A 22,795-nucleotide genomic window follows, 5' to 3' on the forward strand; every position below is an offset into this window, starting at 1 on the left:
AAGGAGTTTCAGTGCTCACATGGGGGGCAGGAGAGTTCATGGGACGACGCTTCTGACACAGATGTACGTCCTGAAGCCACTGAACCTCAGAGGCCTACATTGCTTGAAGTTATCCACATGTTTGACTTGTGACTCTCATGAGAATCTGTTGTAGAGATCATAAACGTGACGTTTCCGCAGTAAATTTGCCATACAGGGCTTCTCTCATAACAGCATTTACTGTAGATGCAGCTGCATAGTTTTCTTCTGTTGGATCCATGAGTAAACATGTAATGAGACTCTGTGTTAACTGCTGGCTTTTTAAAACAGGCTTCCTGTATATGGGATGAAGAAACATATGGTACCAAAGGTGTGGCTTCCATTGTTGGCCGGAAGCCCCCTCGGTGTGTCAGCAAAGGCAGTGCTGCCACCCCCTCCAGGAAGCTCATCTCTGCTCTCCCATCTCAGGTGGGCATCTCTGGAAACACCTCTGCTCCTGAGCTCTGCTCCCCTGGGCTGGAGGAAACTGGCACTCGTATGACTGCCCACTGTGGCTTTCCCTGCAGGACAAGGAGAGCAAGAACCCCAAAGCTCCCAGGTCACGGAGCGTGTACAGGATTGTACTTGCTGGGGATGCTGCCGTAGGGAAGACCAGCTTCCTCATGAGATTTTGCAAGAATGAATTTCAAGGAGATATAAGTACCACCATAGGTATGGCTCTTCTTTCAGTTTGATAATGGGAAAATGACCCTCTTTAGCTTGAATTTTTTCCTTTAGGGACCATTTACACAGACACCAATCTTGGTTGGTGTGTATTCAGGTCAATAGATGAGTACGTATGTCCTTGTCTATAGAACAAGCCTTTTCTGTTTGGCTAATGCCTAATGGTAGTACAGAAAAACTAACAGAGGACGTAGGTATCTGCTTAGCAGGTCAGACTGGCTAAAGCACCTCAAGATCCTGACATGTTACACTCATTCAGCCTGTATTTCCAGATTCCTACTCAGAGCCAGATACTGTAGTAGGTGTAAGGGTACAAGTGAAGAAAGCCAACTAAAATCCCATTTTGCATGCAGCTCACATCCTAGTGGGAAGGAGTAGCAACTGCTTTGGAAAGAGGTGCAGGTCAACACTGGGTGGCTATGACACCGGATCTGCGAACATGCCTGTGATGATAACGATGATACCGATGGACAGTTTGTCATTAGGGTAGAATCAGGCAGACCATCCCTTCCTGTGTTCTGCATCTTACAACAAAGCAAGAGAATGAATACCTTTCTTTTCCCAATTTTTATATTAGTAAAAGGAATCAAAGATAGCTAAATTGTCTCATTTTTTAATGTAAAGATCTATTACTTTGATTAACCAGAAGTGCTATGGCAGACTTACTGACCTCTTCACAGTCACAGACTGTATAAGTTTATGGTTCTCTGATATGCGCCTTGAGATAACAAAGCTGAAAGTTCACTAAGTTCACTTCAACTTAATTTCTAAAAGATTGCAGTATTTGGTTTAGTTGCTAGAGACCATGACATTTTTAAACACACACACACACACACACACACACACACACATGTCACACAAAACGCATACACACATGTGTATATATACAGACACGTGCATATGTGTGTACATTCACAATGTGCTAAGCATACATATATATGCACAGTGTGCACACATATATATGCCTTTATTTATACACACACACTTACAATCTTATGTGCATACTCCCCCCATATAAATATGACTGATTTCATGTCTTCATCTGGGCAAATAGGACACGGGCTTCCCTTTCCATAGATTAAGGCCTTCCCCATGTCTGCTGAGTGGCACAGGATGCAGCTGTGTGCCTGCATGTGGTCTGCTTCATTCTTAGCATCACAATTGTCATACAGTGAGCCTCATTAACAAGTCACCAGAACCTACATGTGGGCTCAGAGGAGGCAGGAAGGAGATGCCAAGGTTCTTCCACCTCTACCATTCCCTGCCATTTGCCCTACAGTGTCTCCTTCAGCATCTCCTTCCTGCCTCCTCTGAGCCCAATGTGGGTTCTGGTGGCTTGTTAGTGAGGCTTGCTTTATGCCAAAAGTTGCTCTCCATGAAGGCTGCGTTCATTCTTTTCTACCAAAACTTTTGCTTGTTGGCTTTTCTCTCATCCAAGGCCATTGGAAAGTAACAAGCTAATGCAATTATTTTCTCTACTCTCATATTCCTTTTCAGGTGTCGATTGTAAAATGAAAACCCTCATTGTAGATGGAGAGGAAACAGTTCTGCAGCTCTGGGATACAGCAGGGCTGGAGAGGCAAGTATTTTCATGATTGATTGGGTTCTTCTTAGGTTTATAAGGACATCCTAGCAGAATGCATGATGTTCTTTATAGCCATGGAGCATTAATATGCCATGGAAATATCCAAAACTATAATCTCATGAGTGCTTACTGATTTTCCACATCTGCTCCTTTTTTAAATATGTGGTCAGTGTGTGAGAAGAAGGTCTTTAGGCTTCTTTAAAGAAGAAGAGGGTGCACTTTCCTAACAAGGGATTTTGGCGAAGAAACACACCAGAAGCAGTGACAAGTGTGAGGTCTGCTTAGCTGTGCATCACAGATATTGGAGATAAGAACCCGCCAGCATTGCTTGGCTCAAGAGAAGAAACACCAACTAAACAGCAGAATCACATCCAGTGATGATACCCTTTCCTGCTAACTCCTTGGGGACATAATCTACTTAGTTGTTGAGAAAGTGGGGGTGCTTCCCTCTGTACCAGGTGCTATTTAGCTGTTGAAATTCAGTGGTGAATGAACAGACACAAATGCCTGCTTTGTAGGGCTAATGGGCTCTAGCAGACTAGAAGCTCCAGCATTTTAAATGACCTGTGGTTGACATGGTCCTAGTTGAAATGGCTATGAAAAACATCACAATAAAGTGAGGACTGGAATATGCGAGTATGTTGTGTCCCACTGAGACCCCTCCCATGGGTGCAACACATCTGGCATGTGGTGATGGCCTGCGTTCTTCCACCTCTACCACTCCCTGCCATTTGCCCTACAGTGTCTCCCTCAGCGTCTCCTTCCTGCCTCCTCTGAGCCCACATGTGGGTTCTAGTAGCTTGTTAATGAGGCTGGAATATTTTAAAATTATGCTTTCACTGTGGTTTTGGGGTTGTTAGCCATTCTTGGAATTGTTAGATGGAGAAAGTGATAGGCTATTCTAAATCACTCAGCCAGATTTTTGTCCTGTTCCCCTTACTGGGCTGTTTGAAGCCTTGGCAAGGGATGTTTCACAGCAACATACTATCAGAGGCTTCTCAGCTGGGGCTGAAATACCATGAGGAAAAAGTGAGCATAAAGGAGACGAAGAAAGAGGCAGCACCCAGCTGGTGTAGTGACGGCATACTGTTCTCCTTCCAGGTTCGGAATTATTTCCAAGTCTTACTTTAGAAAAGCAAGTGGCGTTCTGCTGCTGTATGATATTACCTGTGAGAGAAGCTTTCTTAACGTACGAGAATGGTTGACTATGATTGAGGTAAGGAGGCAAAGTGAAGAACCAGAGAATGACCTGAGGGAGTCACGGCCTGTCCCAGGAAGTTCTGTCAGTCGGCATGACCATGATGAGAAGCCACCAGCATGAACTGTCAGAGAATGGTGCTCCTTGTGGCACTTGGCAGGCTCGCTGTCTTCCATGAGAGCTACACAGGTTCTCTTAAACCAAGGTTACAAGCAAGGGTAGCTTCTGGGAATGGAGCTTCTGAAAATAGAGCTTCTGGGTTCTCCTAACTAGGAGCAGACCTCATGCAATGAAGTGAAAAGGCAGGAAATGCAAGAAATGACAGCCTTGGTCAACAGAGAGATGCTATGGGTAGGGGGTGTGGTCAGGTGTGGGGAGGGGCTTCCTGGATCCAGCATCTGCAAGCTAGCATGGGCGCAGGCCCAGATGCTACACAGCTGTCTTCCTACTAGTCTTCTAGCCACAATGCAAGATCTTCACACATCACAAGATCCCTCCGAAATGTCAGTTGTCACTTTTAACATATGGGGTAGTGTCTGTGGTGTCTTCATTGGATGTTTTCACATTATTTGGCTTAATGGAAGCAATTTTAAAAGTAGAAAATGAGATGACTCCATTTCATGGGCTATCAACAGTTATTAATGAATACAAAAGTATACTTCAAGGCATGATGCAGTAGACCACCTGGTAAACTAGTAGCTAGTAGGACTTTTCAGGTACATATTTATTTGATAACATAAAGCAGATATCAAATTGCTGTAGTGGCCAAATGGACCTGATTCCTTGCTGGTCTCAAATGAGCTTCTGGAATTAATGTTCTCTAACTGACATAATAAGAGAAATGATTGATTTCTATTGGCAGTAAGATTTCGACAATGATACATAAATAAAGCCTTTAGTCTACCAAATCTTTATACATGCAATGAAAACATTTCACATTTTTAGTACTTCAAAAATTTTACATGTTACATTCATCTCTCTAACATCTGAGAAAGGAAAGTCCAGAACACTTTTACTTAGAAAGAGACACCCAAGGGACAGAGGGCATAGGGCACTTGTCTGTAGTATTTGTTTAGGAGTTGGGGTAGAATGAGGGAGAAAGTTGGACCTTCCTACTCACCCAGAGTGAGTAGCTGGTTAATAGAGGATGCCTTTGATGAAAAACGAGTTCTGGAGTGCTGTTCCTGTATATGGGAGAGGCAGCTGCCCAAGAACAAGCAGAACTCATAAAACCTTTTTACTATTAAAGTTTCATCCTTAGTCTTCTTTTTAAATCTTTAGATTATGCTCAAGAAAGATAGCATCAGACATTGTAAAATAGTCCTGATGTCAAGTGGCCCATAGCCAGCTATTGATAAGCAACTAACTGCACATGGCCTGTAACCCTTTCGGCCATTGGTCCCATTTCTCAGAGGCTCTGGAGGAATAAAATTATTCAAGGTGAATTATTCAATTTGTTAATGAGAAGTAGACCCTGTGGGGTATGGACTTGTGCTTTGGAAGAACTCATCCAGCAACTTCTTTGTGGCTCTAATTTGAGGCAATCCTACAAAGACCATTTCTGTGGCCACCAGAAATTGGGTGCAAGAGAATGGTCTTGTCGTTGAAATAGGCCAGAGGGGGCCAGTGAGATAGCTTAGGGGACTAAAGCGCCTGCATAGGCAAGTGCAGGGGCTGGGGTGCGATCCCCAGTATTGCATACTGTACCAGCCCCATCCTCAGGCCTGCTGAACCAGCTGCGGAGTCTGGTCATAGTGCCTTATGCCTGTAATCAAAGCACTGGGGAGGCTGAAAATAGGAGGAACACTATGAATCCAAGCTGTGTAGTGAGATCTTGTGCCACATACATTTTTTTTAAAAAGAAAGAAAGAAATGGGCCAGAGGATTGTAAAGTGTGGTATATTTTGATTGAAAACTACCCTCTTATAAAATCTTATAAAATTGTAGATAAAATCAAATTATGGCCATTTCTTACCTTTACTGAAAAATTTGCACATTGAATATTTAGGTAAAAGCTGAACAGAGAAGCTTGAGATTTCTTTCTGACTTTTACACATGCAAAAATATCTATATACCTGTAATCCCAGCCCTTAGGGAGAATGAAGCATAAGGATTGCAGGTTCAGGTTCCAATTGGACAATGCAGGGAGAACTTGTCTCAAATAACCTTTTAAATCAAGGCCAGAGGAGGTAGTTCAGTAGTTTACACCCTAGGTTTGATTCCCAGAACCTCAAGAATAAAGATACTTTGCTTTTCTGCTCTAAGTACTTACTCTTCTTGGTGGTTGGGGTTTATGTGTCATGGACGTAAAGTGCTTGGTCATCCTGGAGCTTGTGTTCTAGTGGGGGAAACCGACAGCAAACAACAAGCATAAAGATGGGGCAAGCTAGAGAGGCAGCAAGAATGCAAGTGCAGGCCCCTGTGATACAGGAATGGACTGCAGTCTTCATTTGTGTGGTTGGGCAGATGCACCCAAAGGACATGTGTAAACCAAGACTTGAGGGAGGCATCAGACTGCCCCTGTGTGGCTTAGGGAAGCCGTTTAAATGCTCAACTTCTCAGACAGTTCAAGTAAATATCTGATTAGTGATATCCCGGGTGGTCCTGAGGAGATTCCCCAGGAGCACAGTTCCTGAGCATAGAAAGGGAGGCAGCAGCAAGTTTTGGGGAGGGCTTTTCTCTCTCTCCCCCTTTGCTTTCACTATCTTCTGAGGCCTTCAGTAAAAAGCTCTGTCTGAAGATGAAGGAAGTTAAATATAATTTCATTTTACGGCCCACACTTTGTTCCTGTATCAGTGTATCACCAAACTGAATGAGCATCCGGATACTTTTAGACAGAGAGTAAGTTCCACATGTGGATATCAGGAGTCTGCTCTCTTTTTTTCTCCCCATAATTTTATTGAAAAACAGCAATGAGACAGTTTCAAATCAAATTGGTAGGACAGTTTCAATAATTAACACATTGCATACGTTTTTCCTAGTGGTTATTTGCTGCACAAGATGCAGACATGATATCCTATTTACAAACACTATTAGAACAAATCCCTCTATTCATTAAGAGAGTCTAACTATATATCTATCCTAACCATTTTGAAGTCTGCTTTCTTTTTTTTTTGTTTGACAATTAATTTATTTCAACACTATATGAAAAATTATAACATCTCAATGGTAAGGAATTAACTAAACTTATAAAAACAAGGAAAGGTTTTAGTTAAGTTCAGTGAAAAGCACTGAACAGAGTTATCATTGAAAATATAAATTAAAACTATAATATTGTACTTTATGTATTCATTAGAATGATTAAAACTAAATGTTCACCCGAACAGCAATGATGTTAGATTACAGGAACACTCCTACTTAATGATAGTGTAAAGGAATAATCTTACTTTGGAAAAAGTTTTGATAGTTTCTTATAGATGTATATTCTGCATAAGCAACATATTATATCAAAAAATTTAGCATGTATTTTTTTCAGCTGTTAGTTTTTTTCCCCATAATTTTATTGATAAGCAAATAGCAATGAGACAGTTTGCTTTCTTGATTGGGAAGGAGAACCTTGTTTTTCTGCATGGTCGGCTTATCTTCTTTTGTCCTCATCACTGTCTCCCCGGTAGAAAGGGCCTTTTAGCCCCTTCCATCCTATAGATGAGGGAGGCACCTGAAGAGGCTGGTCATGGACTTGCAGTGAGGGTCAGCTGGCAGGTGTGACAGGAGCCCAGCCTTAGCTCTGGTCACCCCTGAAGTGTCGTGAGCCTTGCCTTGGTGAATGCTGCAGTAGCGTGACACAACATATGTTGATCTAGGACAATTAGCTTTGAAATCTATTCCTCCAGATGATTAGCACTTGTTTTTTCTCATATAAGAAACTATTTTCAAACTATTTCCGTAAGACTTTCAGATTTTGCTTTTGTTGTAGAGTAGTGAGTGTGGAAGTTTGGAATTAGTTTCATTGTGTGACAGCTGAAGAATTGTTTTGGTTTTGCACCTGGCTTAATGAAGCACACTTGTAATCAGCATTGTTTGAAGTGAGACTTGCAGAAAATTTTGTGGCCACTCCAGCCAAATGTGCTGTTGTAATTAAGCTTTTAAAGTTGCTGTTGGTATGTAGTGCTCCTCCTGCTAACAGCAAGTAATTATCGGGTGCATAGTTCTTTTGCTATTTAACTAATTACACCGAGTTCCTTTGACCCTTTTCACTAACCCAAGGATGGGACATTGTATAACGGGACCTTGGCTCTTAGAGGGTCTTATGTAACCTCTCTGAGTTTCAGTTTTCTCACCTGTAAGTAGGAAAAAATATATAGCCATATTTAGAAATATTTTGGGGTTTAATGATAATATCTTAAATATAATATGAATATGTATAATATTATAATTGGCAGTAAGACCTGGACAGGGATAATAAATCCTCATTTGTGTCTCTGAAATAGGATTTATATTGATTATGAGTGCAAGGAAAATGTTTCTGCATTTATACACTTTTACTCTGCAAACTGCATGCATTGTTTGACACTCAAGGATACCTGGGCTGGTGGCAGCTGCTGCTATTGCTGTTGCCATCAGCATTGTCGTCACCGTAATTTGTCCAATGCTTGATCCATGCCAGATTTTTCTCTTCATGGTAGGATGCATCTCCCCAGATTGTTCCTATCATGTTGGTTGGAAACAAGTCTGATCTGCGTGACACTGCTGCTTCGGAGGGACAGAAATGTGTGCCGAGGCTTTTTGGAGAAAATCTGGCCAGGGTAAGAACAAAGGGTCTGAGGTGGGAGAGGACAGAGAGCTTGAGTGTCTTTGGAATCAGCAGCCTGCACTTTTACCTTCCTGTGATTAAGAGGCTCTCTGGCTACCCTCACCACGTCTCCAGGGACCGTGTCCTGCTTTTCCTGGAGAGTGCAGTGCCCCATCTCCTGCACGGTGTAAGTAAAGAATAAGCAAGAAGCAGGTTCCTCAAAGAAAAAGCAGCGGCATCCTTCCCTGGACTGAGTATCACTGGCAGAGATGAGCTCAAGTCATCTTGCTGCCTTTGCTCTACCCTCTCACACTGCCCTGGAGCCCTCTTCTGGCCCTGGAACCTAGAGAATAGGTTCTATCTTGGAAAGATGAGCTGGTTTCAGGAGGTTCCCATGCCAAGGGGTAGGAGATGGAATAGTGCCTCATCTCAGTGGAGGGACTCGAAAGCCTTCTTTTGTATATTCTTTTAAAGGATCTGTACTTAGCTGGAATTTGTACTTAGTTGAAATGCACTTTTGGTTATACATTTATATAGGGGATTAAGTTTATTCCTGTGCAGATTGCTACTGTGGTCAGTGCTTCCCTTCTGTCACTGTCCCTGTGCTAGTGTGCTCTGTGGCCCTCTCGTAGCTTGTCTCACCTGTACAAGGAATTCAGATTTACCTCGCTGTACCACACAAATTTAATGTTGATATTGGTGTTTGGTGTCAGGACCAGGAAAGGACTCAGCAGCAAATGTATCAGAGTTTTAACATGAATTTTAAAATGTGGCTGTCTTATTGTTCACTGTTACTGTCTGCAGTTAGAAAACGTTGTCTCCAGTGTTAGACCTACCAAACAAATGTGCACATCTTTGAAACTGTGTAACGCAGGTGCTTAGGTGTTGGCATTGTGTGACGTACATCTCCTGACACACTGAGCAGGCCAAAGAAAAGAGCAGGTGGTTCTCGCGACTGTGTAATGCGCTGTCCGCGGGAGACAGATGCTTACTCGGGGGGTCCACGTGACAGAATGTCCCTCATGAGCCCCCAGAGCTGGAATTCTTGGCTGCCTGCCAGTTTTCTTGCTGCTCAGAGTTCGAAAGATTTGTTCCTTCAGCGTTGACTAATTTGGTAATCACGGCACAAGACATGGATCTGGGAGGCCCGCGTTTATTCTTTAGAATCTTGCTATGATGAATTACTCATTCTCAGTATGAGTTTTATTATATTAAGCAAGGAATATTCAACAGGAAAAAAAATCACAAAAATTAAGTATTGAATTTTTAACATCTATTTTTTTATTAAACATCAAAATTTTTTGGTGTATGAAGTCTGAAAACAGCGCAAGTAAATTATTATAGGAAGATCTTAGTTACTTTTCTCTCTTGTTCCTGGGACAAAATAGCTGATATCCAAAGTTAAAAGGAGAAAAGTTTCCTTTAGCTCACAGTTTGTAGGAGTATCAGTCCATAGTGGGCTGGCTCCAAGGCAGGGTGGCACATGGCCCTGTTCATGGTGGCAGCTCATGGTGGCAGAAGTCAGCAAAAGCAACAAGAGAGGAAGAGGAGATAAGCCTCTTTCTGTCCCTTTTATGTCATCCAAACTGCTGGGATTAGGATTCCAATCTAATCAGTGGACTGATCTAGCCACCCTTAATCCCAGCACCCTTAATCCCAGCATTAAACCATGAATGGGATTAATTTTACTGTTCTTTTTCAGACTTGGTACACAGGCTAGATCCAGTTACAGCAGACTAAACCCCATCGAAAAGTGCTTGAGGCTGTGTGGAGACATCTAGATACAAACCATAACAATGAACTACAGTGATAATCCCAATAGCATTTTCCAAAACAGAAACCTTTCACTGTTCACACCTGAGGCAGCCCACACACAGGGCAGCAGCACATCCCGTACACACCTGTCACTCACACTGAGAACACAGATGTTGTGCTTTCCTGGCTTTTTCCCCAGATTTACCTGACATCTAGTGGTCTTCTTTTGTTAGGAATTTATTATATTATACAGTGTTTAGTTAACAGAAACATAAAATATCTTTTTTTTTTTTTTTTTTTTTAGGGAAGGGTCTACAGGGTGTTCAGGGTCTCACAAATAGACCAGGCTCATAGTGATTTGCCTGCTTACAGCCTCCCAAAAGCTGGGATTGTAGGCATGAGCCACCATCCCAGTCTCAATTGCCATCTCAGCACACCCCGGGGGTGGGGGCAGGGCCAGCACGGCAGGCCCGGGGATCAAACCCCATGCGTGCAGGCGCTTTAATCTGCTGAGCTATTTGGCTGGCCCTAGGAACATATAATATCAATGAAATAAAGTATCAAATTCTTAATATATGTTGTATATTTAGAATAAACAGCAATAATTTCACATCAGCTGTATACTTGCATACAAAATCTAAAAGATAACATCAATAAATTCCTGTGTCAGCTACAATGAAAATACCAATGGAACTCTACCACAAAAATAAGCTTTGCTTCAACTCTCACACCTGACAGTCTTCACACATGAGAACTGCATGTTCCAAGTATTGTCTCTATACTGACAACACGTGTGCTTAGCTTTCTTGCTTTATGTGGCAGTCTTTTCTTTTCTTTTGCAGAACCGGGGATTGAACTCAGGCCCTTGCACTTGCCAGGCAAGGCCATCTCCCTGGCCCCTTACGTGGCAATCTTGTCATTTCTTTTTCCCTGTTTTCTCAGGTGCTTCTTACTATAGTGTACAATATGAGCTTAGCAGGGAAATAAGATTTCAGTAGAATATCAAATATATAATGAGTGTGTAAAATATTTTCACATCAGCTGTGTACTTGCTTTCAAAACCTAAAAGATAACATCAGAAATAGATTCAAATATGAAATACAATAAAAACATCAATGGAATTCTACTACAAAAATAAACCCTGCTTCGACTGTCACGCCCAAGACAGTCTTCACACGTGACAACTGCATGTTCCACACACGTCTCTACACTGACAGCACATATGCTTATCTTTTCCTTTCTATGTGGTAGTCTTATCCCATCTCTCCAGTTCCTGTTTTATCAGGTCATTTCTACTATATTGCACATTATGTATTTAGCAGGGAAATAAGATATCAATAAAACACCATAGCAAAAATGTAATGAGTGCTTACATAGCATTTAGAATCCACATTTTTATATCAGCTATTTGTTTACAAAGCTAATAGTTAACATAAAAATAACCTCGGTGAACTACTATGTAAATACAGAGTTTGCCGTAGAAATCAGCTTTGTTTCAACTGTCATGCCCAAGGCAGTCTTCACACATGACAGCTGCTTACTCCATGTACAAGTATTGCTTACACTGATAACACTTATGTTTTGTTTTTCTATACTTTCTTGTAGGGCACAGTTGACATCTTTTTAGCTTTACTGTTGTCATAGTAGGTCTTTGTGATGCTGTTCCTGCCTCTTCACCCATTAGGTTCCCAATGTGTTCCACAATTTTTTTGTGTAGTTTCCTGGGCAGAAACATTTTGATTTTCCTCTGCTATAAATGATCCCTTATGAGCTCCAGGCCCAATTCTCTAAGAAAATTTCTCCGTGGTATTTTGCACCTGTTATTTTCTTTGTAAATTATCAAGCTATTTATACCACACATGTTTGGGATCAAGTAAAACACAAGTATTGGCCAATGTTTTGTGTTTCCAGTGACATCATAGTTGCTGCATTCTTCATCAACAATATGTGCTCCATCTTGGATTTGTTGTAGAAGGTCTCTGTCTCAGGCTTCCACTTTGTTGAGGTTTCTCTATCAGTATTTCCATCATGATGCATTGTTAGCATCGGCAGTACCAGTGTGTTTTTCTTTGCCATGTACTAGGCCAATTTTTCTTTCTGTAGTCTATATTATCTTTCTGCAATCCACAGTTTGTACTATACAAATTTCTGTTTTGAAATTGTAATGTTCATTCAGAATTTCTGCTTTCTTTGTGGATATAGTTCCTACACTAGTCAACTTGTGCTCTGTCAGCAAATGTTCCATCACGTGGAAACTGGTAGGCTGGTTGTTGAATGTTACATTCTGATTTGGGAGATGAGAGCACTGAATCTCTTCACAACATCATTATTGTAGGAGACACTTCCAGGTCCTCGTCTTGGTCTAAGAAGCCAATATTTACAATCCCAAAGTTATGTTATTGGAATACCATCAAGTTGACTCCAATCTACTATTTACAATGCAACCCACGGCAAAAATAAAGACACTAAATTATATTTTCAATCATCGGGGAGTTAAGGGGCTCTAAGTCCAGCCACGAAGATGGCTTTTTGGAACCGATAGAGCGACCCAGGGCCTCACCTGGTTTTCATTCTGTGGGGGAGTGGCTTGAGGAAGATTGACTGAGAATTGTGGGAAGTAGGTGATCATTGTGAGCTGAGCTGGGTGTGTGGCCTAAATTTACCTCTGTGATATGCAGAGAGGATATGCAGAGGGAGTAATCTGCATTATATAATATCTAATGTTTTGGTAAGTCTGTTGCTTCAGCTTTGATGTAGTCTTTCAAGCCCCAGGAAGTCATTGCTTCTGTCTCAAGGCTCTATCCCAGCTGGCAGCATGGAGCATTAGCTCTACCATCCTGTCTTTTTTTATTTTTATTTTTTTAGTGGAACTAGGGATTGAACTCAGATCCTTGCTTTTGCCAGTCAAGCGCTTATCCTACTGAGCCATCTCCCCAGCCCCTACCATCCTGTCTTGACCCAACTCACATTCAAGAGCAGTAGGTATCGGTTACCAGAGAAACACGCACGCCACTTTTGAAGACTATCACCAGCACCTCAGCTAGACCAATACACATTGCTTAAGGCCAATTGAAGGATAAACAGAAGTCCTAGCCAGCTCTGTACATAATACAAGGAAATAGGGTCAGGCTCAGTCAAAATGGAGACAGACACTCTTCTTTCAAGGAGAGCTGCTCAGGCGGTCCTCTACAATTATGTTTATTACTACAGGAATAACAACTCAATGTTATTGTTATATAACATATAAATGCCTTCACATTTACAAGGGCACAAATTTTTATGTCATATTTTGACCAATTGCTTTTCAACAAGTCTTTTACATTCCTGTTATGACTGTGAGAAATCCCTGCTGAGTACAGCAGATCTGTGAATGCTTTCAGTCAACTAGTCAGAGGTCATAATAGATGAATTTTTGAACATAGCTTTTAGTATATACAGAACATCTTACAAGCACTTCAGCCTTTGTGTATTTCACAGCATTTTATAGCATTTTGTTCATTACAATCCCCCATCTTGAAATGGCAATGCTGGCATTCTGTCCAATACCTTTTACCCGTGGCAAGATCCTCAGTATATTTTGAACATAATTCTAACTTGGGATCAATCCATTTGGTTGTGTGGCCATTTCACAATATTTTGACTAGTTAAATATGTACTCCTATTTTTGTTTTCTTTATTATCTGAATCCAGAAGGCCTACATTGCCTCTATTTGATCAGTTGATTCTTACTCCAATTCACTATCACAGGAACTTTGGCTCACCAGATAACATAAAGTCATCGTCTTCATGACCCTCATCCACCCACAAGCTCTTGTATTATGAAAGCGTGTATTTTACCCCCATGGATCATCATCATGCATGCATGAATAATCTGATACACTTTTCTACTTTTGACCTCCTCCAAAATTTATAAAACTCTCTTTTTTATTACACAACTTCTTTTTATTGTGTTTAAAATAACAAAAAGTGAGTGAGGGCAGCTCTAAAACAGAATGAACAACATTATCATAAATAGCATAATTACACTATACATACACATAAAAATATAGATGTAATTTGTACAGCTTTCCAGGTTAACAGACCTATATGTTTTCACAAGTTTTTTTTCTGCTGAAATTGTGCAACCAGAAGGGTACCACAAAGAAAATGAAAAAAGTTAACACACAGATAATGGTTCTTAAATACTCTGCAATAAAAGGAACCAGCATTCCATGGAGAAGAAATTGATTAAAAGAATGTCTTAGACATAGAAAACATGGTTTGGAGCAGCTTGTAATGATGGAATTTTTTAAACAATGTCAAAATTATGAGAACAAAGACATTTCAAAATGATTTAAGAGCCAAACTGTAGGAATATTTAGGAAAATACTGTCATAGCACAAATAATAAAAGTTATACAGGTTCCATGTTTATATAAAATTGAATAAATGAATAGATTATTTATACAGATTACTTCCAATTACCAATGTAGGACAACAAAACAATAAAAAAATCCTTAGCAGAGCATCATAATATAAATTTTCCTACAAGACTCATTAATGGATATTAAATTAGTAAGCAAATGTTTGAATGAAATAGGATTTCATTTGGTGCCTTTTGAAAAATATCCTCTCATTAGCCTTTATTACAAAGAAAAAGTACCACATTAAAGTAGAGAAATGGGGAGAGATCTCAGTAGAATAAGGGCTTGCTGGACAAGTGTGAGGTCCTGAGTTCAATCCCCAGTACCACAAAAAAAAAAAAGAAAAAAAAAAGAAAGAACGGCTGGAGGCCACCTTACCCACGCAATGGAGCTTTGCACCACCAGTCATATGACAGGCACAGCTGGAGGCTACTATACAGACAGGCTCCAAAGGTCATCACTTGCAAAATATTCTAGACATCTGCAAAACCATTTTGAATTTATATAAAGAAATTATTTAACAAGTATAGTACTCTTAAAAGTGATCATGAAACACAACAAAAGGTAGAAACTGACTGTTTTGGAGAATATCAGAGGACATGCAAACACCAGCACCCAGGTGGGCCCTGGAAGACACAAGGTACCGTGGTGGAAAACTTGGCAAAATTATATGAAGTCTGCATCAGATGGAAGTTGATATGACTGATGCTAAGAGTTTACTTTTGGTGATTCATTGTTTACAGAGCATGAAAATAAAGAGAAGCTACTTGAGACATCTAAGAAAACCATGATTTTGTAAATCTCTTTTTCATGTACCGCTATACTGAATTGGACTATTTCTACCAGAAAGATAGGAAGAGTTCTTTTTACAAATCCTGGAGTTGTGTGGTTCTATCAGACCCTCTCTGGTGCTCAAGTATACATACACAAAGCACAGAGATTACATAAAATGGGTAAAGTCCCATTTTGCCACTTCTGCATGTGAGCATGTGTCTTCCCATTTTTCATACCAAGTGGAGAAGTACATGGATTGCTTTCTGCATCCCTCAGGGAAAAGCCCTGTGCTGCAACCAGCTACTATTATGCTCAAGTACAAATTGACAGTAGAAAGTAAGGACAGGCCCACTGCCCCCAGTCTTATGTAACTGGGGCTAATGTAATTCATGGCTTTACCCCCTTGAAAGGCACTCTGGTATAGGAATTTATCCTATACCATTTCCTGGGTGGGAAATTCTCAACACTAACTAGATACACTCATTTTGCAATGCATGTAGATATTCTGTGGATTTGGGGGCTGTTAGGTAAAGGCCTCATTGTGGAGTCTTTTCCCTTTGTCCCTGTTCCACAACAACCACAAAATCCTCCCATGTCCCACAGAGAAATACTTAGCTCACACCCAGCTCTGGAGTATACCAAATTCTATTTTATTAAAAGGAAGTGTCTAGCTTGTTACACAAAGACACACAAATATAACTCCATCAAGTACAATTATGACATGTGTTATGCCAAAACTGTAGTACACTGGGGAGTTTAAGACCAGATATGGACTTTTCAGGGTTAGAAATTAATTTCAAGGAAAGGTTACCTTAAAATGAAAATTTAAGTTAGAGACTGGTGCAGAGATTGGTGGAAGTAGAGGGTGGCCTAAAGGGCAGGTAGAAAAGTCCTAAAGTCTGTGGGAGTTTGGGGCACTTTAGAGTTTTGTGAGTGAGGGGATGTGGTGGAAGATAAACCTGGAAGATTGGCCAGAGTCATATCAAGCCGGACCCTGTTTTCCGTAGAAAAAGTCTTTCAATGTTACTCGAAGAGGAAGGGGAAGGGTCCTTGGAAGACCTGAAGCAGAAGACTAATAGGATCATTGATCATATATTCACAGTATACCTCACTGCTGGGGGGTTGAATGACACAGGACTAGAAAGTGGGCCTAGGCTTTAGCTGCTAGACTCCAAGAGGAGAGATGGTTGTGTGCAGGAGAATGGGGCTTCAGGGCTGCAAAGAGCAAACTTATGATGGATCTCCCATCCCAAACTATGTTATTTTATCTCTCGTAAAGTTAATAGAGAACATTTGATATAGGAGGCATGTGACTATTGGAAAAAAAATCTTAAAACATGAGTTTTTACTTCTTTTACACAAAATAAAATTCCGCTGACTTGGAACCATTCATAGATTGATTGTGCTGAGACATTTTCAAAGTATTGAAATGCTAAATTTGATTTCTTGGCTATTACACTCCATACTGAACAGGAAAATATTTTAATTTATTGATTTTAATAATTAAAATTTTAGGGAGCCTGACTAAAGGCCTTACTGAATCATGTATGCTTCTTTTCTACAGAATTATGGAGCATTATTCTGTGAAACAAGTGCCAAAGATGGTTCCAATATCGTGGAAGCTGTCCTCCATATTGCTCGGTAAGATTTTGCTCGTGTGTGTGTGCGCACGTGTGTGTGTGCGCACGTGTGTGTGTGTGTGATCAGGGATGGAACTCAGGACCTTGCGCTTGCCAGGCAGGTGCTTATGCTGCTCAGCTATCTCCCTGGCCAGATTTTCTGTGATTTTAAAGAGAAAAATATACCAGTAACAGTAAAAGAGTTTCAAAACAGGTTCGTAGGAGAGTTACAATAATTAATACATTGTGTATTGTCTTTGTAGTATTCAGCACATTAGATACAGGCATGAATTTTCATTTAGCTAATGCATATGTCAAATGTCTTGATGATAACATGCAGCTAGAATATACGTTGGAAAGCACTGTCCTGTCTTTCAGTCATGGTAAGAGAAACAAATGCACATGGACATCAGAGAAACTGTGGTGCTGCTTGTTCACCGTCAGCACCCACAAATTATCTTTCTTGCCAAAAAAGACAGGTGGATCTGTAGTGCTGACATTTCAGTAAAATGTTGCCATCAAGCTAATAGATGACGCGGGTGATTCTTCACCAGGAACCAGCTTGGTAAACATCAGGAACTATGACAGTTAAAACTGTCTACTGTGACATTTTTCTGGGTAAAGGGAGAAAAAAAAAACCCACCAAAACAAATCGTATATAATGCCAGTTAGCATCACTCTGTCAAGATTATTTCTAGGTAATTGTTAAGGTAGTGATATTACTAATAACATTGGGGGCATAGGTTAGAATGAAAATTGCATCCCTGACCGACTTGGGTGTAAACATTCTTTTCTTTAATCCTTGGAGTGCTCTTAGTTTGGGACATTACCTGCCAAGGCTTTGCTTGGTCTTTCTACCCCAAATGAAAATATGACTCTGTACTGGCCCAAATGGATTATATAGCATTCCCCAAAGGGGGAAAATGCATAAATCAAATGCAGGATACTATCTAGTTAAAGAAAAAACAAACACATGATTTGAAGCTTAATTTTTTTCTAATTGAGATTTTATAGAAATAGTTCTTCTGATAATTGACCTCTCCTGCTATTAAACATTGAGAATTAAAATACTTGGCAGTTTTTTTTTTTTTTATTTTCTGGGTACCAGGATCAAACTCCTGACCTTGCACCTAGCAGGCAAGCACTTATGCTGCTGAGCTATCTTGCCAGCCCCTTGGGGATATTTTCAATGGTGCTTTTCAATGAATGATTTGGTGTCCCAGGGTCAAATGAACTAGACCCTGTTAAAAGGGGGTAATGTTGGGTCCAGGCTGGGTGGCTTCTCTCCCAGGAGCCAGTGAAGAAACAGGTCCTGAGGTGTCCTAACTGATCTGGGTTTGTAGTAGGCTTTGGTGGATGTCCTGGCTCGCACTCGGCATCTTCAAGTATTTTCATCTTTAAGATAAATGGGCACTTCCTTTTTAAAAGCATGCTAAATGTCTTCTTTTTTTAAAGCAGTAAACACTGCCGACTTTGACTGTAACTTACAATAGTTAGAAAAAGACGAATAGTCATACCTTATAGATTCAGCTGAATTATTGCTAGGTTTTTTTTTTCTTTTAGTCTGTGATTAGTAGTAGAATCATAGAGTCATATCACATTTGTCAAAAAAGAACCAGAGAAGCTGGGGGTAGTGGTGCACACCTGTGACCCCAGCACTCTGGGAGGCTGAAGCAGGAGGATCACAAGCTTGAGCCCATTCTGGGCAACCTGGTGACTTAGAAAGACCTCTCTGTAAATCAAAATGAACAAAATGGCTGAGAATGTAGCTCAGTGCTAGGCCCCTGGGCTCAGAAGCTTTGAAGTTTTCACTGTTTCTGATGTTGGATTTGTAGATTAGGGATAATCAGCTAAGTTCTATCTGTACATTCCAAAATCCACAAAACTTCTAGTTTTGAAACCCATGTGTTCCCTATGCCTGAGCTCTGCATAGTTGCTGGCTGTGTCTGGGCAGCCTGGGAGATTAGTAAGGGGAGACTCAAAGTCCATCCTTTAACCCTAAACAGCGGTGGAGTGAGCAACAAACTCCTGACTTAAGGGAACTAAAGTTATGGAGAAGGATGAATAAAATGACCTTGAAGCTCCTCCCAATAGTGACACACACGACTCTACCAAATAATCATATTTAATGGTCAGTTGTCTCAGGAAAGCTCAATGCATTCCAAGTGTTGGCAGGCACAGTGTGGAATCGGTTCTGCATCTATGTTATCTTGAGCTGCCCACGTCCTCCTTGCCATCTGCTTCTGTATGGCCTGTTGGGGAAGGCTGGCTGGGCCTGTTTATGAGGAAGTGTAGACGCCGGGGTTGCCTTGATTTACTGAAAGCACCTGGTGTGCAAAGGCATTTTGATAAGAAGGCTGCAGAGCTGTGCAGCGTTCAGGTCATATTTGCTTCTCAAGCTTTAGACAGTGAAATTGACAAGCTTGTTTTGGACCACCTGTGGGAGCTTTCCTTGTATTGCCACTGCGTTATGGCCTATTCTGGATCTCTAATTATGTTAGTGATGTGTTGAATATTAAAATCATAAATAAAGCAAATGTATGAAGACTTTGCTTTATTCTTCACTTTGAGATTTGCTTTTCAAAGTACTGAAGTCTTAAATGAAAAAGTTCTGGTCTCCACAGGTAGAAAAATCATTTTAAGAAGTTTCACAGCCTTTAGAAAATGGCACATTATGTAAAATACTTAAGGCCTTGATTTACGTCTCCTGGGGTGATCTCAGTGTGGTCCGCTGTGCTGCCCGTAATGTCCTAAAACAGGAATGAGAAGACCATGTGGCTTTATGCTGTCAGAAACGGAATTTGATTTGGAATGGTGGGTAATGCATTTGGTTAATAGCTTGAGCCACTTTGCCTTTTCTTGGAAAACCTCTCACTCCCAGGTAAACGTCCTCCTAGAAGTGCAGTTTCCCTGTTGGGCAGGGATGCCATTTGCCTCAACCATTACCCTGTTAGTAAATTTGCGTCACCAGAACTACAGGCTTGTTTGTGTACTAGGTTCAAGCCCAAAGGGTATTTAGTTGGCCAACAGCCTGAAACTGGAGAAAAACATGAAAATCTCAGGCTAATATACCAGTTGAATGCTGAATGCAAGAACAGTTGAATCATTTAAAGCATGGCTGTTTTATTGTTTGTATGTGAAAATTGTCCATATTTTTAACAATGCAGGTAAGCACATACCAGTTTTTAGCGAGGTCACTTAATTTCCTCAGTGTTAAATCCATTTTAGATGTTTGGAATTGTATTGGATTTCTTTAAATTGGGATATACCTGCATTTTTGGTAGATTAAAGAACATTGAAGGCCAGAGGAAAGGTGTAGGTGTGCAATTTCCCCCTTAGTATTTGCTTTCAGGTTCGATGATGTGTTCATTATTATGGAAACTTACCAAATACTTAGCTCTTTGAGGTTCAATATGTCTGGTTGTCCCCTGAAAGCCTCATGCAGTCATGGAGCAGACTTCTAGAGGTTGTGATTAATTCATAATCCAGTACTGGGATTATGGGTGTAAATGTTGCTGGGATTATGGGTGTGAGTGCTATACCTAGCCTGGGGCAGATAACCTGAAGGCAATATAAAGGAGACAGACTTGCTCTCTGTGACCATTGCTGCCACTGCTCCTCCCTTTTGCTCTTGTGGTTATGCTATTTTCTACTCCATGAATGGCTGCCCTCTGCCATGTGCCCGTCTGCCTTGGAGCCAGCTGAGTATGGACTGAAACCTCCACTAACTGTGAGCTAAATGAATCTTTCTTTCCTTAATTTTGGATGTTAGGTATTTTGTCCCAGCAATGACAGAAAAATAACTGATCTGGGAGGTACAAGGTAAGCTTTGCACTTTAATTAGAGGGCACAGATAAAAATACACAGCCTGACAGCCATGTGATTTGTAGTTAATCAAGGTCACTGGACTTTCCAGAAGGGAGAGTTTTGAGTTACTCATGAGGATGCTGTCATTAGTATAGCACTTGGCAGGTCCAAACTTCAGGAATTAGAGTATTCAGTCAGCTTTATCAGTGGCACAGCCGGCAGAGTCAGGACTCACGACTACCTCAGTCGGTGGCTTGCCAGGCAGGCCTGGTCTCTCCAGGACCCATTTGCTCTCACTCACCTGTTCCCTGCTGGTATCTTCCATTCCTATGGATTCTGAAATCACCTCCGGCTGGTGATATGCAGCTTCTGTATTTGGAACCACTGTTTCCTCAAACAAGTGACCCAAGCATAGTTTGAGTCACCAACTGGAAGCTGCACTAGTGGAATGACTCCATATATCCAAATCCTAATGTCTGTCTGCGTCTTTACCTTGTTCCTTGTTTTCTGTTGCTTTTGTCAAGAATCTAGCAAAATTGGAACTAAAACCTGGTCACTCAGACCCTGTCTTGGCACTGTGCCATTCTACTCTTCCTTCCGTATCCCTCAAGTGGGTTCCGAGTTCTGTGTACTCAGTGATGGTTGTGTACTTCATGTGATTCACACAGCCCTCTCCTCCTTTCACCCAGGCTTCAGATTTCCTACCTTGGTTAGTATGTAAGTTTCTGCCTCAGGTCTTCTCCACTATTCAATCATCCTCTACCCTGATATCAGTGGAATCCTTATAAATGAAAGTCCAATTACTATTTTTTTTCCCTCTACCACATACTGGTGTCCTACTTAAGGTACAAAGTCCAGGCTCCTGAGCTGCATGGCCTGGCCACCCCTTTCCCCAGGACGAAGGACAGTCTGTAGACACAGCCACCTCTGTCCAGCCATGGCCATGCTCTTCTATGCCTCAGCCTTCATCCCGCTGTTCTTGTCCCTGGATTCCCTTCCCCAGGTAAGTTCCTGTTACCTCAAGATTCTCATGCCAGAATCTGCATGAAGATTTGTAGATGCTGCCACACTTGGGGTGGAAGATGCTCCCTAGGCAACTTATCCTTCAGTGCTTAAACAATTGCCTCTCCCGTGTGGCTGTCTAGGTAAGGACCCCACAGCCCGGCATAGACTGGGCATTTGTTAAACAACAAAATAACAGGTAGAATTTTCTGTTCTCTGTAACAGATTCCCACACATGGGTACATCCTACACAGTAGTTTGAACAATGCATGTTCATATGACAGTTCCAGAGGCAGATGTCTAAACTGAGTGTTTTAGGGTATCAAAGGTTGGCTCTTTCTTTTCCTTAAACTGTGTTGTTATTTTTTTTATGTGTTATGTTTTGTGTCTAGAAGTTCTCCCCAAAGCCTCATGCAGTCATGGGGTGGGCTTCTAGAAGTTTTGATTGATTCAGGGTCTAATGCTGGGGTTGTGGGTATGAGTGCTACACTCCCCCTGGGGCAGGTAACTTCCATACAATATAAGGGAGGGAAAGAGGCTTGCTCTTTGCAGCTCCTCCCTCTTTGCTCTTCCTGCTTTTGCTGTTTTCTGTTGCCATGCACTGCTGCCCTCTTCCGCGTGCCACCCTGCCTTAGAGTCAACCAAGTACGGACTGAAACCTCCAAGAAATATGAGTGAATAAGCCTTTCCTTTCTTAATTTTGGGCATCTGGTATTTTGTCTGAACAGTGAAAGAAAAGTAAGCAAGACACTGCATTACCTCATATGTGAAGTATGATACTTAAGGTGATACTGTCCCCCTTTCCCCTGCTGGGTGGGTACAGTTCCTTTACAGTTGTCAGCCTTGGCTGGATCTCATGATGCACATGATGTCTGGTAAGTGAGGAAAATGTGAAAACATATCAGTTATGAGCATCTTAAAGGGAGAGTTAGCTCCCATTTGTTTCCTTGCTAAGATATCTTTTTATTTTTTCCTTTCAGTATTTAGGGCAGGGTCTACAGGGTTTTCAGGGTCTCACTATGTAGATTGGACTTAGTGATCTGCCTATATTCAGCCTCCCAAGCGCTGGGATTACAGGTGTGTGCCATCACACCCAGTCTCAATCACTGTCTCAGCATGCCCCAGGGCCAGCACAGCAGGCCCAGGGATCAATCCCACCAGCCCCTGTGTCTGCCTAAGCAGGCACTTTAATCCGAAAAGCTACTTGGCCAGTCTGTCT

General features: G+C 41.3%; 1 protein-coding gene across 1 annotated transcript in view; it reads left to right on the top strand.

The window, feature by feature from the left end:
* The window catches only part of Rasef (RAS and EF-hand domain containing), a 58,478-nt gene that overhangs the window by 33,101 nt on the left and 2,582 nt on the right, over positions 1 to 22,795 (top strand). Inside the window, exons 7-13 of the mRNA XM_023701837.1 lie at positions 4 to 63; positions 310 to 447; positions 546 to 690; positions 2,200 to 2,281; positions 3,389 to 3,503; positions 8,111 to 8,230; positions 16,713 to 16,789. Coding sequence (XP_023557605.1) covers positions 4 to 63; positions 310 to 447; positions 546 to 690; positions 2,200 to 2,281; positions 3,389 to 3,503; positions 8,111 to 8,230; positions 16,713 to 16,789 — 737 coding nt within the window. The remainder of the gene's footprint in view (positions 1 to 3; positions 64 to 309; positions 448 to 545; positions 691 to 2,199; positions 2,282 to 3,388; positions 3,504 to 8,110; positions 8,231 to 16,712; positions 16,790 to 22,795) is intronic.

This window comes from Octodon degus, unplaced genomic scaffold (assembly GCF_000260255.1).
Source record: "Octodon degus isolate 3935 unplaced genomic scaffold, OctDeg1.0 scaffold00141, whole genome shotgun sequence".
Lineage (NCBI taxonomy): Eukaryota > Metazoa > Chordata > Mammalia > Rodentia > Octodontidae > Octodon > Octodon degus.